Here is a 16651-nt window from a genome sequence, read left to right on the forward strand (position 1 = left end):
CAATAATCACACCCAATCAATGTCACATAGATGCAAATGATGTATACCTGTCCTACTAGCCTTGAGCTCACACGTTGGTTATGTTTCCAGACCCGACTCGAATAAGCGGGATTAAACCACCATCCTTATCCGTAGGTTCCATAAACAAGCAGGATTAAACCACCATCCTTACTCGGAACACGCAAGAGGGATTAAACCACCGTCCTTGCCTCCATAGTAAGCGGGATTAAATCACTATCCTTACTAGGCACACAAAAAAATATGCAAGCGGGATCACACCACCATTCTTGCTAAAGAATTTATCAATACGTGAGCGGAATAAAACCACCATCCTCACTGCAGGGAAGATAAAACCACCATCCCTGCACAACGGTTTACGCACTGAGCAAGCGGGATTATGCCACCATCCTTGCCATGCTAGAAACCCTCATCATATTCTCAGTAATATCCACAATCAATCAGGCTCAATATCTTATCTTCAAATATCTTTCTTGGCCCATTTATTTTCAAATAACAAACGCATTCAATTCACCTATTGCCAAGAATCACTTTTTAAAACGATGCCACTTTCCACATCTGTTCAAAACTTCCAAAAAATTTCAAAACCATGCCAAATTCAAAATCTCTTTTGAAAAACTCAAAATCATTCATTTTAAATAAGGATTTGGTGATAAAATTTCTCAGCAAAATCTCAAGACTTTAGGGGAGAATAACCTAACTCATTTTCTTAAGTTCATTGAAAACCTCTAAAACTTTAGCTTCTTGACTTGAATAAATAAAGTAGAATTCAAACCCAAAACCAAGTAATGTATCCAAATATTCCAACCCAATTTTAAAACCAACTTGCTTATACCAAAACCAAATCATTTGAATCCAAGAACCAATTTCAATTTCATTCTAATATCTGAAGTGTTTCCAAAGGGTTCGGAAATTGTTTTAGTTTTTCTAAATCAAGATTTCAAGGAGTACTTCAGACTTTTCCTAAAACGTCGTAAAGTGAAATCAGTCAATCGAAATTCGGCTTCTTTTAAATCCACTAAAACTCCTCCAAATCTGTTTATTTTAAATCAAATTCTAAAACATAAGAATTTTCATATTTAAATCGACTTTAAAACATAACTCTTTTCTTAAATAAATTACATTCAAAATATAATAATTTTCTTAATAAGGTAAGTTCAAATATAATTCATTTATCAAACATTCAATTCAAAGCAAAATTCATTATTTTTAAAATAATGCTTCAAACAAAATCTCAGATTTTATAAAAAAATTCGATAGTATCTCTCCTAAAACTTGGACTTTGCCATCCTTTTCGGATCGCAACCAAATCAATCCTCAACTCTTTTTAAAGGAATTCAAGACCAAATCAGTTTCGAATAAGTAAAATTCAGACTTCAAATACTAAAATCCTTTCAATTTAAAACAACCAAAAACCTCCATTTTGGACAAAATCAGACATTATTTCAATCAAACAGGCAACCATATTCATACAATACAAATAAGACATATCATAAGACTTACATAATCACCAGAAATGCATTTTGCACATCATATCTATTTATAATAATTCCCATTTAAAATGAATTAATTTTTATAGACAACTCCTACCTCAACAAGTCGAAACCATAACCCAAAATGCGCCAACGAAACCTTTTCTCTCAACCCGAAACCAACAGCAACCACAAACTCAGTCCCTAATCACTTTCACAACGATCACAGCAACTTAAAAGCGATATGCAATGCTCAGAACACAACCCTATGTTACCAAAACCTCAGCATTTATAACCAAACATAACAGAATACTAACGTAGGGGTTTCCAAAACATAAACACTTACCAAAATAAGAAAAACGAAACAGCAACGGTCTCTGAACTGATCTAACGACAACTCCGGTAGCCATCTCAAACGACAGTGGTGACCAGAACTCCGGTGACGGTGACTATAACAACTACGCAGCGTTAAAAACCTTCCCCGAACCCAAAAGAACAAAAACCAAACTTAAAATCCCTTACCGATAGTGGTTATCAGCAACGGCAGCGGGGTTTTCCGGCGGCAGGAGCTTGGCGGCGCACCCCCATCAGCGGTGACGAGGCTCGCGATAGCAACTGGGCGCAGTGGCAAGGACAGCTCCGCGACAGTCCTTCTCCTCCGGCGTGGCTCTCTCTCCTTCTCGCGACAACGCCGGTGACGTTGGCGGCGTGTAGACCGATGACGACTCCCCACGGATGGCGACTGGGTAGCGCGACTCCTTCCCCCATCGCTGTCCTCTCCCTCGCCTCAGATCTGATCCACGACGGCGCAGGGACGGCGGCGCGACTCCCTCTCCTCGTGGCTCTGGTTCGTGCTTCTCCTCCTTCAATGGCAACAAACAACAGGCATGAATGGCGAGCCCAAGGCCAGCGGTGGTGACACAGCTCCTCCCTCTTCTCTTTTTCTTTACCGATCTCCCTTCCCCTCTGCTCTCCCCGTTCCCTCTGTTCCTTTTCTTTCTTTGGGTGTGTGTGTGTGCTGAGAGGGTGAAGAAGAGTGACGGTGGGTGTGGGTTGTGTGTGTTATATGTGTCAGTGTATGGGTTGGGGTAGCTAGGGTTAGGTAAAAAAAATAGGATTTTGATTTGGAAATTTTGGGTTTAATTAGAGTAAGGTAATTTTAATAAAATTAGTATATAGGGTATAAATTTGAATTCTAATTTTTTTTCCAAAGATAGTAGGTTATATTTCATTAATTATTGAAAAATAAAATACAAAGATGTCCAAAAGCAGGACAGCATAATGAAAGGTGGGGATTTCCCAAAAATACTACACTGAAGGTATTCATCCAACGGTGCAAGGTCGAAAAACAAAAAAAAATATTAAAGAAGAAAGAATGATAAATCAAATTGAATGCAACTAAGAGCTTGCCTCATGGAGATGACGACCTAAACTGGAAGTTCTTTGGATTTCACGGAGCAACTTGACAGAGCTTGCTAGAATGGCAGACGGCATTGAAGTAGAACCTTCAAAAATCAACTGGTTGCGAGCTTTCCAGCAGTTCCAACAAATGATGGCAAGCAATTGAGGATTACGGTCATCATTCTTCAACAGGTTAAGCATCTCTGTTGATGCAATCCACCATGTCCAAAAGTCGTTAGGACTCTGAGGGGGAAGACAGTCACGAAGATAACTCTGAGACCATACATCTTTAATTTTAGAGCAATAAATCAAACAATGAGTGACTGTTTCGGTGGCTTCATGACAGCAGGGGCATATTGGTGATATAGATGGGATGCGGTGATGAATCTGAGCAAGCACCGGGAGCCAGCCATGGAGAGCTTTCCAGATAAATAGCTTAATTTTGTGAGGCAAGTTCAACTTCCATAGATCAATCCACGGCTTTTTTTGTTGCATATAATTAGGGCAAAGCTCCAGAGGCGGATGGTAAAATAAATAGCCAATTCTGTAACTTGAAGCTGTATCATATTGTTTGGATTTGTTCAAATCCCATTGCAATTTGTCCCTACTCTGCTGAATTTTAACTGACAAAATCCTGTTTGCAACGTCTTGGGGAAATAATTCTTGAATAAGATTCTGATTCCAATTCCTATCTTCAGTAATTAGATCTTTAACTCTTGGAACCAACTCAGCAATAGCTTGACTATTTGGCATGTCAGAAATCATTAAAGGATACGGAGGAGGCAGCCAAGGATCCTCAAAGGTTCGGATATTCTCTCCAGTACCCACAGCCCAATTAAGACCTTTTTCAACAATCTTTCGGCCTTCCAGTATACTCCTCCATCCCCAAGAAGGTAAGACTCCAATTTCTACCGTTATAGCATTACCATTGCTAAAGTATTTACCTCTTAGGATTTTGGATAATAAGGAAGTAGGCTGTGTTAAAAGTCGCCAAAACTGTTTGCCTAAAAGCGCCAGATTTTGGATTCTGAGATCTTTAAATCCAAGGCCTCCTTCTTTTCGTGGGTGAGTCATAGTGTCCCAGCTAATCCAAGCCATCCACCTTTTAGAACCTTTTTGTCCCCACCAGAACTGAGAAAGTAGAGAGTGAATTTCTGAGATTAAACCATCAGGCAACTTGAAGCAAGACAATGAATAAATAGGAATAGCTTCTCCCACTGCCTTAAGCAATACGTGTCTACCACCTGACGATAGAAGATTGCGCTTTGATGAGCGGATAATTTATACGCTTTTTGGCATTGTTTTTATATAGTTTTTAGTAAGTTTAAGCTACTTTTAGGGATGTTTTCATTAGTTTTTATGTTAAATTCACATTTCTGGACTTTACTATGAGTTTGTGTGTTTTTCTGTGATTTCAGGTAAATTCTGACTGAAATTGAGGGATTTGAGCAAAACTCTGAAGAAGGCTGACAAAAGGACTGCTGATGCTGTTGGATTCTGACCTCCCTGCACTCGAAATGGATTTTCTGGAGCTACAGAACTCCAATTGGCGCGCTCTCAACGGCGTTGGAAAGTAGACATCTAGGGCTTTCCAGCAATATATAATAGTCCATACTTTATTCGAAGAATGACGACGTAACTTGGCGTTAAACGCCAAGTACACGCTGCTGTCTGGAGTTAAACACCAGAAAAACGTCATGATCCGGAGTTAAACGCCCAAAACACGTCATAACTCAAAGTTTAACGCCAAGAAATGCCTCTACACGTGGATTAATCAAGCTCAGCCCAAGCACACACCAAGTGGGCCCCGGAAGTGGATTTATGCATCAATTACTTACTCATGTAAACCCTAGTAGCTAGTCTAGTATATATAGGACATTTATCTATTGTATTAGACATCCTGGATTGTATTTTGAATCCTGTGATCACGTTAGAGAGGGCTGGCCATTCGGCCATGCCTGAACTCTTTGCTTATGTATTTTCAACGGTGGAGTTTCTGCACACCATAGATTAAGGGTGTGGAGCTCTGCTGTACCTCAAGTATTAATGAAGTTCTATTATCTTTTATTCAAATCTCTTTTATTCTTATTCCAAGATATTCATTCGTACCCAAGAACATGATGAATGTGATGAGTCAGATTACCCTCATTATTATTCTCACTTATGAATGTGAGTGATTGACAACCACTTCCGTTCTACATGCAACAGAGCTTGAATGTATATCTCTTAGATTCCCCAACAGAATCTTCGTGGTATAAGCTAGATAGATGGCGGCATTTATGAGGATCCGGAAAGTCTCACCTTGTCTGTGGTATTCCGAGTAGGATCCTGGGAATCCGGAAAGTCTCACCTTGTCTGTGGTATTCCGAGTAGGATTCCGGTAATGAATGACTGTGACGTGCTTCAAACCTGTAACCTGCTGGGCGTTAGTGACAGACGCAAAAGAGGGATTCTATTCCAGTAGGGGAGGGAACCAACCGGTGATTAGCCGTACTGTGACAGAGTGCGTGAGCATTAGTTTTCACTGCGAGGATGGGATGTAGCCATCAGCCATGGGTGATGCCTCCAGACTGGTTAGCTGTGCGAGTGACAGCCGCACAGGGTATTTCCCCGAGAGGAAGAAAGTAGCCACAGTTGATGGTGAACCCCTATACAAAGCTTGCCATGGAAAGGAGTAAGAAGGATTGAGTAGAAGCAGTAGGAGAGCAGGCGTCCCTGGGCTCTACAGCATCTCCATCCGCTTATCTGAAATTCCTACCAATGGATCTGCATAAGTATTCTATCCCTTTTTAGTATTCCTTTTTATTCATTCCAATAATCACAATTACCCTTTAATCTCCCTAACTGAGATTTACAAGGTGACCATAGCTTGCTTCATACCAACAATCTCTGTGGATTCGACCCTTACTCACGTAAGGTTTATTACTTGGACGACCCAGTACACTTGCTGGTTAGTTGAACGGAGTTGTGAGAATAAACAGTGCCCTAAGGGTAAATATATGCTAAAGCTCAAAAGATAGAAATCACAATTTCGTCCACCAAGTTTTTGGCGCCGTTGCCGGGGATTGTTCGAGTATGGACAACTGACGGTTCATCTTGTTGCTCAGATTAGGTAATTTTCTTTTCAAAAACTTTTTCAAAAATTTTTCTTTCCTTTTTCGTTTTTTTTCAAAAATGTTTTTCAAAAAAAAATTAATAAAAATACAAAAAAATTAGAAAATCATAAAAATCAAAAATATTTTGTGTTTCTTGTTTGAGTCTTGTGTTAATTTTTAAGTTTGGTGTCAATTGCATGCTTTTAAAATTTTTCTTGCATTTTTTCGAAAATCCCATGCATTCATAGTGTTCTTCATGATCTTCAAGTTGTTCTTGATAAGTCCTCTTGTTTGATCTTGATGATTTCTTGTTTTGTGTCTTTTCTTGTTTCTCATATGCATTTTTGCATTCATATTTTTCATGCATTAAAGATTTTTAAGTTTGGTGTCTTGCATGTTTTCTTTGCATCAAAAATTTTTCAAAATTATGTTCTTGATGTTCATCATGATCTTCAAAGTGTTCTTGGTGTTCATCTTGACATTCATAGCATTCTTGCATGCATCTTGTGCCTTGATCCAAAATTTTCATATTTTGGGTCATTTTTGTGTTTTTCTTTAAAATTCAAAAATCAAAAAAATATCTTTTCCTTATTTTCCTCCAAATTTTCGAAATTTTGGGTTGACTTGGTCAAAAATTTTCAAAATTAGTTGTTTCTTATAAGTCAAGTCAAAATTTCAAATTTTAAAAATCTTATCTTTTTAAAATCTTTTTCAAAAATCATATCTTTTTCATTTTCTCGAAAATTTCAAAAATCTTTTTCAAAATATTTTCAAAATCTTTTTCTTATCTTTACATCAAATTTTCGAAAATTAAGCTAACAATTAATGTGATTGGTTCAAAAATTTGAAGTTTGTTACTTTCTTGTTAAGAAAGGTTCAATCTTTAAATTCTAGAATCTTGTCTTGTAGTTTCTTGTTAGTTAAGAAATTTTAAAAATTAAATCTTTTTCAAAATATCTTTTTCAAATATATCTTTTTATCTTTTATCTTATCTTTTTCAAAAATTTTATCTTTTTTAAAATTTGATTTCAAAATATCTTATCTAACTTATCTTCTTATCTTCTTCAAAATTTGATTTCAAATCTTTTTCAATCAACTAACCAACTTTTTGTTTATTTCTTATCTTTTTCAAAACCAACTAACCACTTTTCCCTCTCTAATTTTCGAAAATTCTCCCTCTCTTTTTCAAAAAATTCTTTTTGTTTTAAATTTTAATTTTAATTATATTTTGTCTTTGATTTTCGAAAATCACTAACTCCTTTTTAAAATTATTTTCGAAAATTTCTCTTCTCTTCCCTTATTCTATTTAATTATTTAATTACTAACACTTCTCTTCACCTCTCTTCATCTAAAAATCCGAATCCATCCTTCTTCTTTCCTCTACCCCCTTCTTTTTCTACTAACATAAAGGAATCTCTATACTGTGACATAGAAGATTCCTCTTTCTTTTCTTGGTTCTTCTCTTTCATATGAGCAGGAACAGGGAAAAAGGCACTCTTGTTGAAGTTGATCCAGAACCTGAAAGGACTCTGAAGAGAAAATTAAGAGAAGCTAAATTACAACAATCCAGAAACACCTTTCAGAAATTTTCGAACAAGAGAAAGACATGGCAGCCGAAAATAATAATAATAATAATGCAAGGAGAATGCTTGGTGACTTCACAAAGCCAACGTCCAAGTTTGATGGAAGAAGCATCTCCATTCCTGCCATTGGAGCCAATAACTTTGAGCTTAAGCCTCAACTAGTTGCACTAATGCAACAAAACTGCAAGTTTTATGGGCTTCCATCTGAAGATCCCTATCAGTTTTTAACTGAGTTCTTGCAAGTCTGTGATACTGTAAAGACGAATGGAGTTAATCCTGAAGTCTACAGACTCATGCTTTTCCCTTTTGCTGTAAGAGACAGAGCTAGAATATGGTTGGATTCACAACCTAAGGATAGCCTGGACTCCTGGGATAAGCTGGTCACTGCCTTCTTGGATAAATTCTTTCCTCCTCAAAAGCTGAGCAAGCTAAGAGTGGATGTTCAAACCTTCAAGCAAAAAGATGGTGAATCCCTCTATGAAGCTTGGGAAAGATACAAGCTGCTGACCAAGAGATGTCCATCTGACATGTTTTCAGAATGGACCTTATTAGATATATTCTATTATGGTCTATCTAAATTTTTGAAAATGTCATTGGACCATTCTGCAGGTGGATCTATTCACCTGAAGAAAACGCCTGAAGAGGCTCAAGAACTCATTGACATGGTTGCAAACAACCAGTTCATGTATACCTCTGAGAGGAATTCCGTGAATAATGGGATACCTCAGAAGAAAGGAGTTCTTGAAATTGATGCTCTGAATGCCATATTGGCTCAGAACAAAATGTTGACTCAACAGGTCAACATAATCTCTCAAAATCTGAATGGATTGCAACATGCATCCAACAGTACTAGAGAGGTAGCTTCTGAAGAAGCTTATGATCCTGAGAACCCTGCCATGGCAGAGGTTAATTACATGGGTGAACCTTATGGAAACACCTATAATCCATCATGGAGAAATCATCCAAATTTCTCCTGGAAGGATCAACAAAAGCCTCAACAAGGCTTTAACAGTGGTGGACGCAATAGGCTGAGTAATAGTAAGCCATATCCATCATCTTCTCAGCAACAGACAGAGAATTCTGAACAAAACACCTCTAATTTAGCCAATATAGTCTCTGATCTGTCAAAGGCCACTTTCAGTTTCATGAATGAAACCAGATCTTCCATTAGAAATTTGGAGGCACAAATGGGCCAGCTGAGTAAGAAAGTTATTGAAACTCCTCCCAGTACTCTCCCAAGCAATACAGAAGAAAATCCAAAAGGAGAGTGCAAGGCCATTGATTTAATCAAAGTGGCCGAATGCATAGGGGAGGAGGACGAAAATCCTAGTGAGGAAGACCTCCTGGGACGTCCTTTAAGCAAGAAGGAGTTTCCTATTAAGGATCCAGAGGAATCTGAGGCTCATACAGAGACCATAGAGATTCCATTAAATCTCCTTCTGCCATTCATGAGCTCTGAAGACTATTCATCCTCTGAAGAGGATGAAGATGTGACTGGAGAGCAAGTTGCTCAATACTTAGGAGCTATCATGAAGCTGAATGCCAAGCTGTTTGGTAATGAGACTTGGGAAAGTGAACCTCCCTTGCTCATTAATGAACTAGATACTTGGATTCAGAAATTTCTACCTCAAAAGAAACAAGATCCTGGCAAGTTCTTAATACCTTGCACCATTGGCACCATGAGCTTTGAAAAAGCTCTATGTGACCTGGGGTCAGGGATAAATCTTATGCCACTCTCTGTAATGGAGAAGCTGGGGATCATTGAGGTACAACCTGCCTTGTTCTCATTACAATTGGCAGACAAGTCCATGAGACAAGCTTATGGAATAGTAGAGGACGTGCTAGTAAAGATTGAAGGCCTTTACATCCCTACTGATTTCATAATCCTAGACACTAGGAAGGAAGATGATGAATGCATCATCCTAGGAAGACCTTTCCTAGCCACAGCAGGAGCTGTGATAGATGTCAACAGAGGTGAGTTAGTCCTTCAATTGAATGGGGACTACCTTGTGTTTAAGGCACATGGCCATCCCTCTATGACAGAAGAGAGCCAGCATGAAGAGCTTCTCTCAGTTCAAGGTCAAGAAGAGCCCACACAGTCAAACTCTAAGTTTGGTGTTGTGAGGCCACAACCAAACTCTAAGTTTGGTGTTAAGATCCCATATCCAAACTCTAAGTTTGGTGTTGGGACTATACAAAATTGATCGGATCACCTTTTAGCTCCCTGAGAGCCACTGTCAAGCTATTGACATTAAAGAAGCGCTTGTTCGGAGGCAACCCAATTTTATTTTTCTAATTTTATTTTATTTTGTTTCTTTGTTATTTTTGTGTTTAATTAGGTACATGATCATGAGGAGTCACGAAAAAATCAAAAAAAATTTAAAAACAGAGTCAAAAACAGAAGAAAAAAAATTTTCACCCTGGAGGACGCACGGGCTGGCGTTCAACGCCCAGAAGGTGCATCTGGCCGGCGTTCAACGCCAGAACAGAGCACCATTCTGGCGCTGAACGCCCAAAACAAGCAACAACCTGGCGTTAAACGCCAGGATGGTGCACAGAGAGGAAAAACTGGCGCTGAACGCCAGGAACAAGCATGAAACTGGCGTTCAACGCCAGAAACATGCATCACATGGGCGTTGAACGCCCAGAACATGCACCAATGGGCGTTTGAACGCCAGAATGGTATGCCAAGGCAATTTACATGCCTATATGGTGAAGGAATGGTATTTCTTTTCACCTCAGGATCTGTGGACCTCACAGGATCCCCACCTTCCCTCCTAATCCTATTTTTGTGATTTGAATTCCCTATGTCACAATTCCCAATCCTCTTCCCAATCACCCCATTCACCATTCACATCAACCTCCTCTTTCCCACCCAACCCCACCCATATAGCCAAATCCATCTCCCCTCACTCACCTCCATCTTCTTCTTCTTCTCTTCTTTCTTCTCTTGCTCGAGGGCGAGCAATATTTTAAGTTTGGTGTGGTAAAAGCATAGCTTTTTTTTTGCTTTTCCATTACCATTAATGGCACCTAAGGCCAGAGAAACCTCAAAGGGAAGACAAAAGCTTCCACTTCTGAGTCTTGGAAGATGGAAAGACTCATGTAAGCTGGAATAGCTCAGTTGGTTAGAACATGTGGCTGCAAATCAAGAGATCCCTGAGATACCTCAGGGGATAAGTCATCCTCCACACAACTATTGGGAGCAACTATGGATAGGAGTACCAAAATCACTAGGAATCATTCAACAAAAGCAAGGAAGAGACATAGAGGAGCTCAAAAAGCACCATTAGACCTTCAAGAAGGCGCCACCCTCACTCAGGTGGATTCATTCCTTGCTCTTATTTCTTTCTGTTTTCGGTTTTTAATATTGTGTTTATCTATGTTTTGTGTCTTTACTTCATGATCATTAGTATGTAACCATGCCTTAAAGATTATGAATAATTCCATGAATCCTTCACCTCTCTTAAATGAAAAATGTTTTAATTCAAAAGAACAAGAAGTACATAAATTTTCGAATTCATCCTTGAATTTAATTTAATTATCTTGATGTGGTGGCAATAATTTTTGTTTTCTGAATGAATGCTTGAACAGTGCATATTTTTGATCTTGTTGTTTATGAGTGTTAAAATTGTTGGCTCTTGAAAGAATGATGAACAAAGAGAAATGTTATTGATGAACTGAAAAATTCATGAATTGATTCTTGAAGCAAGAGAAAGCAGTGAAAAAGTAAGCTTGCGAAAAAAAAATGGCGAAAAGAAAAAGAAAGAGCAGTAGAAAAAGCCAATAGCCCTTAAAACCAAAAGGCAAGGGTAAAAAGGATCCAAGGCTTTGAGCATCAATGGATAGGAGGGCCCAAGGAAGTTAAATCCAGGCCTAAGCGGCTAAATCAAGTTGTCCCTAACCATGTGCTTGTGTCATGAAGGTCCAAGTGAAAAGCTTGAGACTGAGTGGTTAAAGTCGTGATCCAAAAGAGTGTGCTTAAGAGCTCTGGACACCACTAACCGGGGACTTTAGCAAAGCTGAGTCACAATCTGAAAAGGTTCACCCAGTTATGTGTCTGTGGCATTTGTGTATCCGGTGGTAATACTGGAAGACAAAGTGCTTAGGGCCACGGCCAAGACTCATAAGTAGCTGTGTTCAAGACTCAACATGCTTAACTAGGAGAGTCAATAACACTATCCGAAATTCTAAGTTCCTAGAGAAGCCAATCACTCTAAACTTCAAAGGAAAAAGTGAGATGCCAAAACTGTTCAGAAGCAAAAAGCTACAAGTCCCGCTCATCTAATTAAATTAATATTCATTGATATTCTGAAATTTATAGTATATTCTCTTCTTTTATCCTATTTGATTTTCAGTTGCTTGGGGACAAGCAACAATTTAAGTTTGGTGTTGTGATGAGCGGATAATTTATACGCTTTTTGGCATTGTTTTTATATAGTTTTTAGTAAGTTTAAGCTACTTTTAGGGATGTTTTCATTAGTTTTTTATGTTAAATTCACATTTCTGGACTTTACTATGAGTTTGTGTGTTTTTCTGTGATTTCAGGTAAATTCTGACTGAAATTGAGGGATTTGAGCAAAACTCTGAAGAAGGCTGACAAAAGGACTGCTGATGCTGTTGGATTCTGACCTCCCTGCACTCGAAATGGATTTTCTGGAGCTACAGAACTCCAATTGGCGCGCTCTCAACGGCGTTGGAAAGTAGACATCTAGGGCTTTCCAGCAATATATAATAGTCCATACTTTATTCGAAGAATGACGACGTAACTTGGCGTTAAACGCCAAGTACACGCTGCTGTCTGGAGTTAAACGCCAGAAAAACGTCATGATCCGGAGTTAAACGCCCAAAACACGTCATAACTCAAAGTTTAACGCCAAGAAATGCCTCTACACGTGGATTAATCAAGCTCAGCCCAAGCACACACCAAGTGGGCCCCGGAAGTGGATTTATGCATCAATTACTTACTCATGTAAACCCTAGTAGCTAGTCTAGTATATATAGGACATTTATCTATTGTATTAGACATCCTGGATTGTATTTTGAATCCTGTGATCACGTTAGAGAGGGCTGGCCATTCGGCCATGCCTGAACTCTTTGCTTATGTATTTTCAACGGTGGAGTTTCTGCACACCATAGATTAAGGGTGTGGAGCTCTGCTGTACCTCAAGTATTAATGAAGTTCTATTATCTTTTATTCAAATCTCTTTTATTCTTATTCCAAGATATTCATTCGTACCCAAGAACATGATGAATGTGATGAGTCAGATTACCCTCATTATTATTCTCAGTTATGAATGTGAGTGATTGACAACCACTTCCGTTCTACATGCAACAGAGCTTGAATGTATATCTCTTAGATTCCCCAACAGAATCTTCGTGGTATAAGCTAGATAGATGGCGGCATTTATGAGGATCCGGAAAGTCTCACCTTGTCTGTGGTATTCCGAGTAGGATCCTGGGAATCCGGAAAGTCTCACCTTGTCTGTGGTATTCCGAGTAGGATTCCGGTAATGAATGACTGTGACGTGCTTCAAACCTGTAACCTACTGGGCGTTAGTGACAGACGCAAAAGAGGGATTCTATTCCAGTAGGGGAGGGAACCAACCGGTGATTAGCCGTACTGTGACAGAGTGCGTGAGCATTAGTTTTCACTGCGAGGATGGGATGTAGCCATCAGCCATGGGTGATGCCTCCAGACTGGTTAGCTGTGCGAGTGACAGCCGCACAGGGTATTTCCCCGAGAGGAAGAAAGTAGCCACAGTTGATGGTGAACCCCTATACAAAGCTTGCCATGGAAAGGAGTAAGAAGGATTGAGTAGAAGCAGTAGGAGAGCAGGCGTCCCTGGGCTCTACAGCATCTCCATCCGCTTATCTGAAATTCCTACCAATGGATCTGCATAAGTATTCTATCCCTTTTTATTATTCCTTTTTATTCATTCCAATAATCACAATTACCCTTTAATCTCCCTAACTGAGATTTACAAGGTGACCATAGCTTGCTTCATACCAACAATCTCTGTGGATTCGACCCTTACTCACGTAAGGTTTATTACTTGGACGACCCAGTACACTTGCTGGTTAGTTGAACGGAGTTGTGAGAATAAACAGTGCCCTAAGGGTAAATATATGCTAAAGCTCAAAAGATAGAAATCACAATTTCGTCCACCACGCTTCCACCCTTGGATTCTTTTCCGAACCTTTTCTTTGATCATACTAAAAGAAGCCTTTTTCGATTTAGAGACTGTAGAAGGCAAACCAAGGTATTTATCCTGAGCCCCAATATGATTAATATTCATAAAGTTAGCCAGTAGTGTACGAGTAGTGGATGGAGTGTTATGGCTAAAGAATACAGCAGATTTATTAAGATTTACCCCCTGGCCACTGATACTTTCATAAGAATTCAATAAATGTAGGATATTTGAACATGCTTCAGGATTAGCCTTACAGAATAAGATGGAATCATCAGCAAAGAGGAGGTGGTTGACCTTGGGACATCGTCTATGTATCTGAAGACCCTGAATTAGTCTGTTTTGTTCTGCCTTGTGTAGCAAGAATGAGAGACCTTCTGCACAGAAAAGAAAAAGATAGGGAGATAGAGAATCTCCTTGTCGAATACCTCTATTTGGTTTGAAGAAACCATAAGGTTGTCCTTCCACAATAACAGAATAAGAAACAGTTGTCACTAATTCTCGAATCCACATGATCCACCGGGAGTCAAAACCAAACTTCTCCAATATAAACCAAAGAAAGTGTCATTCCACCCTATCATATGCCTTACTCATATCTAATTTTAGCGCCATTTCATTTTCGAGTCCCCTTTTTTTGTTCTTCAAGTAATGCATACACTCGTGAGCAATTAGGATATTATCAAAGATTAATCTACCTTTAATAAAAGCACTCTGCGTAGGGCTAATTAGTCTATTCATCATATCCTGAAGTCTATGTACAAATACTTTGGAGATAATCTTGTAAAAGATTGAAGATAGGCTTATTGGTCTTACCTGAGTCATATCTTTAGCATCAGAAATCTTGGGAATAAGACAGATCTGAGTGTGATTAAAACCCTTCAAAATTCTGCCCCCTGAAAGGAAGCTCTTAACTGCTCGAAACACATCACCACTAAGTATGTTCCAGAAGCTTTGAAAAAATTTTGCTGTCATACCATCATCTCCTGGAGCACTTTGAGGATGAATGCTAAATGTCGCACGTTTCACTTCCTCCATAGTCACTGGTCTTTGAAGCCTATGGTTCATGTGAGCTGTAACCTTAGGTTCAAAATCAGTAAACAGAGGTTCAGGGTTCTCATGACAACTGGAGGAAAAGATGTCCTTGAAATAAGATTCAGCCACAGAAGCAATACCAGCATTTGAAGTAACCACTTCACCGTCACTGCCAGTTAGTTGCCAAATTCTATTCCTTCGGGTTCGATTTCTAAATTTCTGATGGAAGAAAGTTGTATTCTGATCGCCAGATTTGAGCCATTTGACTCTAGACTTATCTTTCCAATAAGATTCCTCATTTTGCAATGCTTTTTCAAGTTTGTCCTCTATTTCTGAAATGATGTCGCCTCCATGAATTCCTGCTAAACGAAATTCCTCTAATTCAGACTGTAGTAAATCAATCTCCACCTTCGAATTAGATCTGTATTCTTGCTGCCATCTGACAATCTTATGTCGACAACGCTTTAGTTTTTGAGCCAGGATATACATGGCTGAACCATCAATCTGTTCGTGCCAAACCTCTCTAACAATCTGCCTTATTTCATCATTGGAACACCATCTTTCTTGGAATTTGAATCGGTGTTTAGATCTCTCAGTTCTCGGGTTAAAGTCTAAGAGAAGAGGGGAGTGATCCGAGCCTGATTCTGACAGTCTAAGAACCGTTGCATTGGGATAGAGTCGCTGCCAATCAACTCCTACCAGGAATCGGTCCAGTCTTTCCTGTATCAACTCATCACCCTTCCGTCTATTCGACCAAGTGAATGGTCTTCTGATAATCAGAGAATTATCATCAATAAAACTGTTAAAGGTTTCGATAGAAGAAGGAGATTTAGCACCCCCACCTGCTTTCTCCAATTGACTAGAAATGGCATGAAAATCACCCATTAACACAACCTTACCATCAAACTGTTGCGTGACTGAAGTTAATTCAGCAAACTGAGCCATTCTATGTTGATCATTTGAACTGAGATAAACACCTAGAACACCATAGGGATCATTAGATCCAGCTGTCAGAACTGATGCCGCAATGAAGAATCTACCATGCTGCAAAATCTGAACAGTGCAACCATCCCTCCATGCCATTGCCAAAACCCCTGATAATCCATCCGGATCCACAATAAACCATTCCTTGAAACCACAAGATCTTAATTTTCCTTCAACTTGTCGAGATTGATTTTTTGTTTCACAGATAAAACCAACCTCAGGGGAGTACAATTTGCAAATCCCTTTAAGATTGTGGATTGTCAGGGGTCTCCCCAAACCCCGACAATTCCACGAGAGTAGTTTCATATTTCTTTGGGTGCCACTTGAAGGCTGGCACCCTCCACCGTCATAGCATCAGAGACAATATCATTGAGACAAACTTTTTTGAAATTTCTTCAGTACCATTACCTCCACTCCTCTGTTTGAAACCTATCACAGACTTTCTGGCAAGTTGTTTCAGGTTTGGCTTTTTGTTCTCCTTTTTAAGCTTGGATATGACGTTGTTATTGTGTTGGACATTATTCATGGTATAGGATATCTCCAATAGAGCATTAGAAGAAGAATTAGTATCAGTAGCCGTACCTGTATTTTCTGATTCACCTTCATTTTCTTCTCTAGAACTCGAATTAGCAGTAAGTTTTTCATTATTCTGTTTTTTCTGATCATCTTGCACACTCATTTTTGAGAAACTATCAAAAAGCCAAGCAGGTGGAGATTTTTTCTTCGGTTGAGCTGGAATAGAACCATCCCGAGGTTGGTTAGGATTGAAGGAAGCTATCTTTTTAGTTAAACGCCTACCGACTTGATCTGCCTTAAGCCATTCACCAACTTTATCTTCCTTGATATTGTTTTGGGCAGAATCATCAATAAAACAT

General features: G+C 39.1%; 1 protein-coding gene across 1 annotated transcript; it reads right to left on the reverse strand.

The window, feature by feature from the left end:
- Positions 1 to 2077: 2077 nt before the first annotated feature.
- Positions 2078 to 16082, reverse strand: LOC114924541 (uncharacterized). The gene is made up of 2 exons (XM_029289400.2): positions 14574 to 16082; positions 2078 to 2353 (listed from the first exon to the last, which is right to left on the reverse strand). The coding sequence occupies exons 1-2, from the start codon at positions 16080 to 16082 to the stop codon at positions 2078 to 2080; spliced, it is 1785 nt and encodes a 594-aa protein (XP_029145233.2).
- Between the last annotated feature and the right edge of the window lie 569 nt (positions 16083 to 16651).

Source organism: Arachis hypogaea, chromosome 10, assembly GCF_003086295.3.
Source record: "Arachis hypogaea cultivar Tifrunner chromosome 10, arahy.Tifrunner.gnm2.J5K5, whole genome shotgun sequence".
In the NCBI taxonomy this organism is placed as follows: domain Eukaryota; kingdom Viridiplantae; phylum Streptophyta; class Magnoliopsida; order Fabales; family Fabaceae; genus Arachis; species Arachis hypogaea.

Excerpts from the sequence above, each read along its gene's own strand:
- LOC114924541 (XM_029289400.2), bottom strand. The coding sequence starts at position 16,082 with ATGAAACTACTCTCGTGGAATTGTCGGGGTTTGGGGAGACCCCTGACA. Across the intron at positions 2,354-14,573 it reads ATGCTAAAGATATGACTCAG|GAGGAGAAGCACGAACCAGA; the intron begins GTAAGACCAATA and ends TTGCCATTGAAG.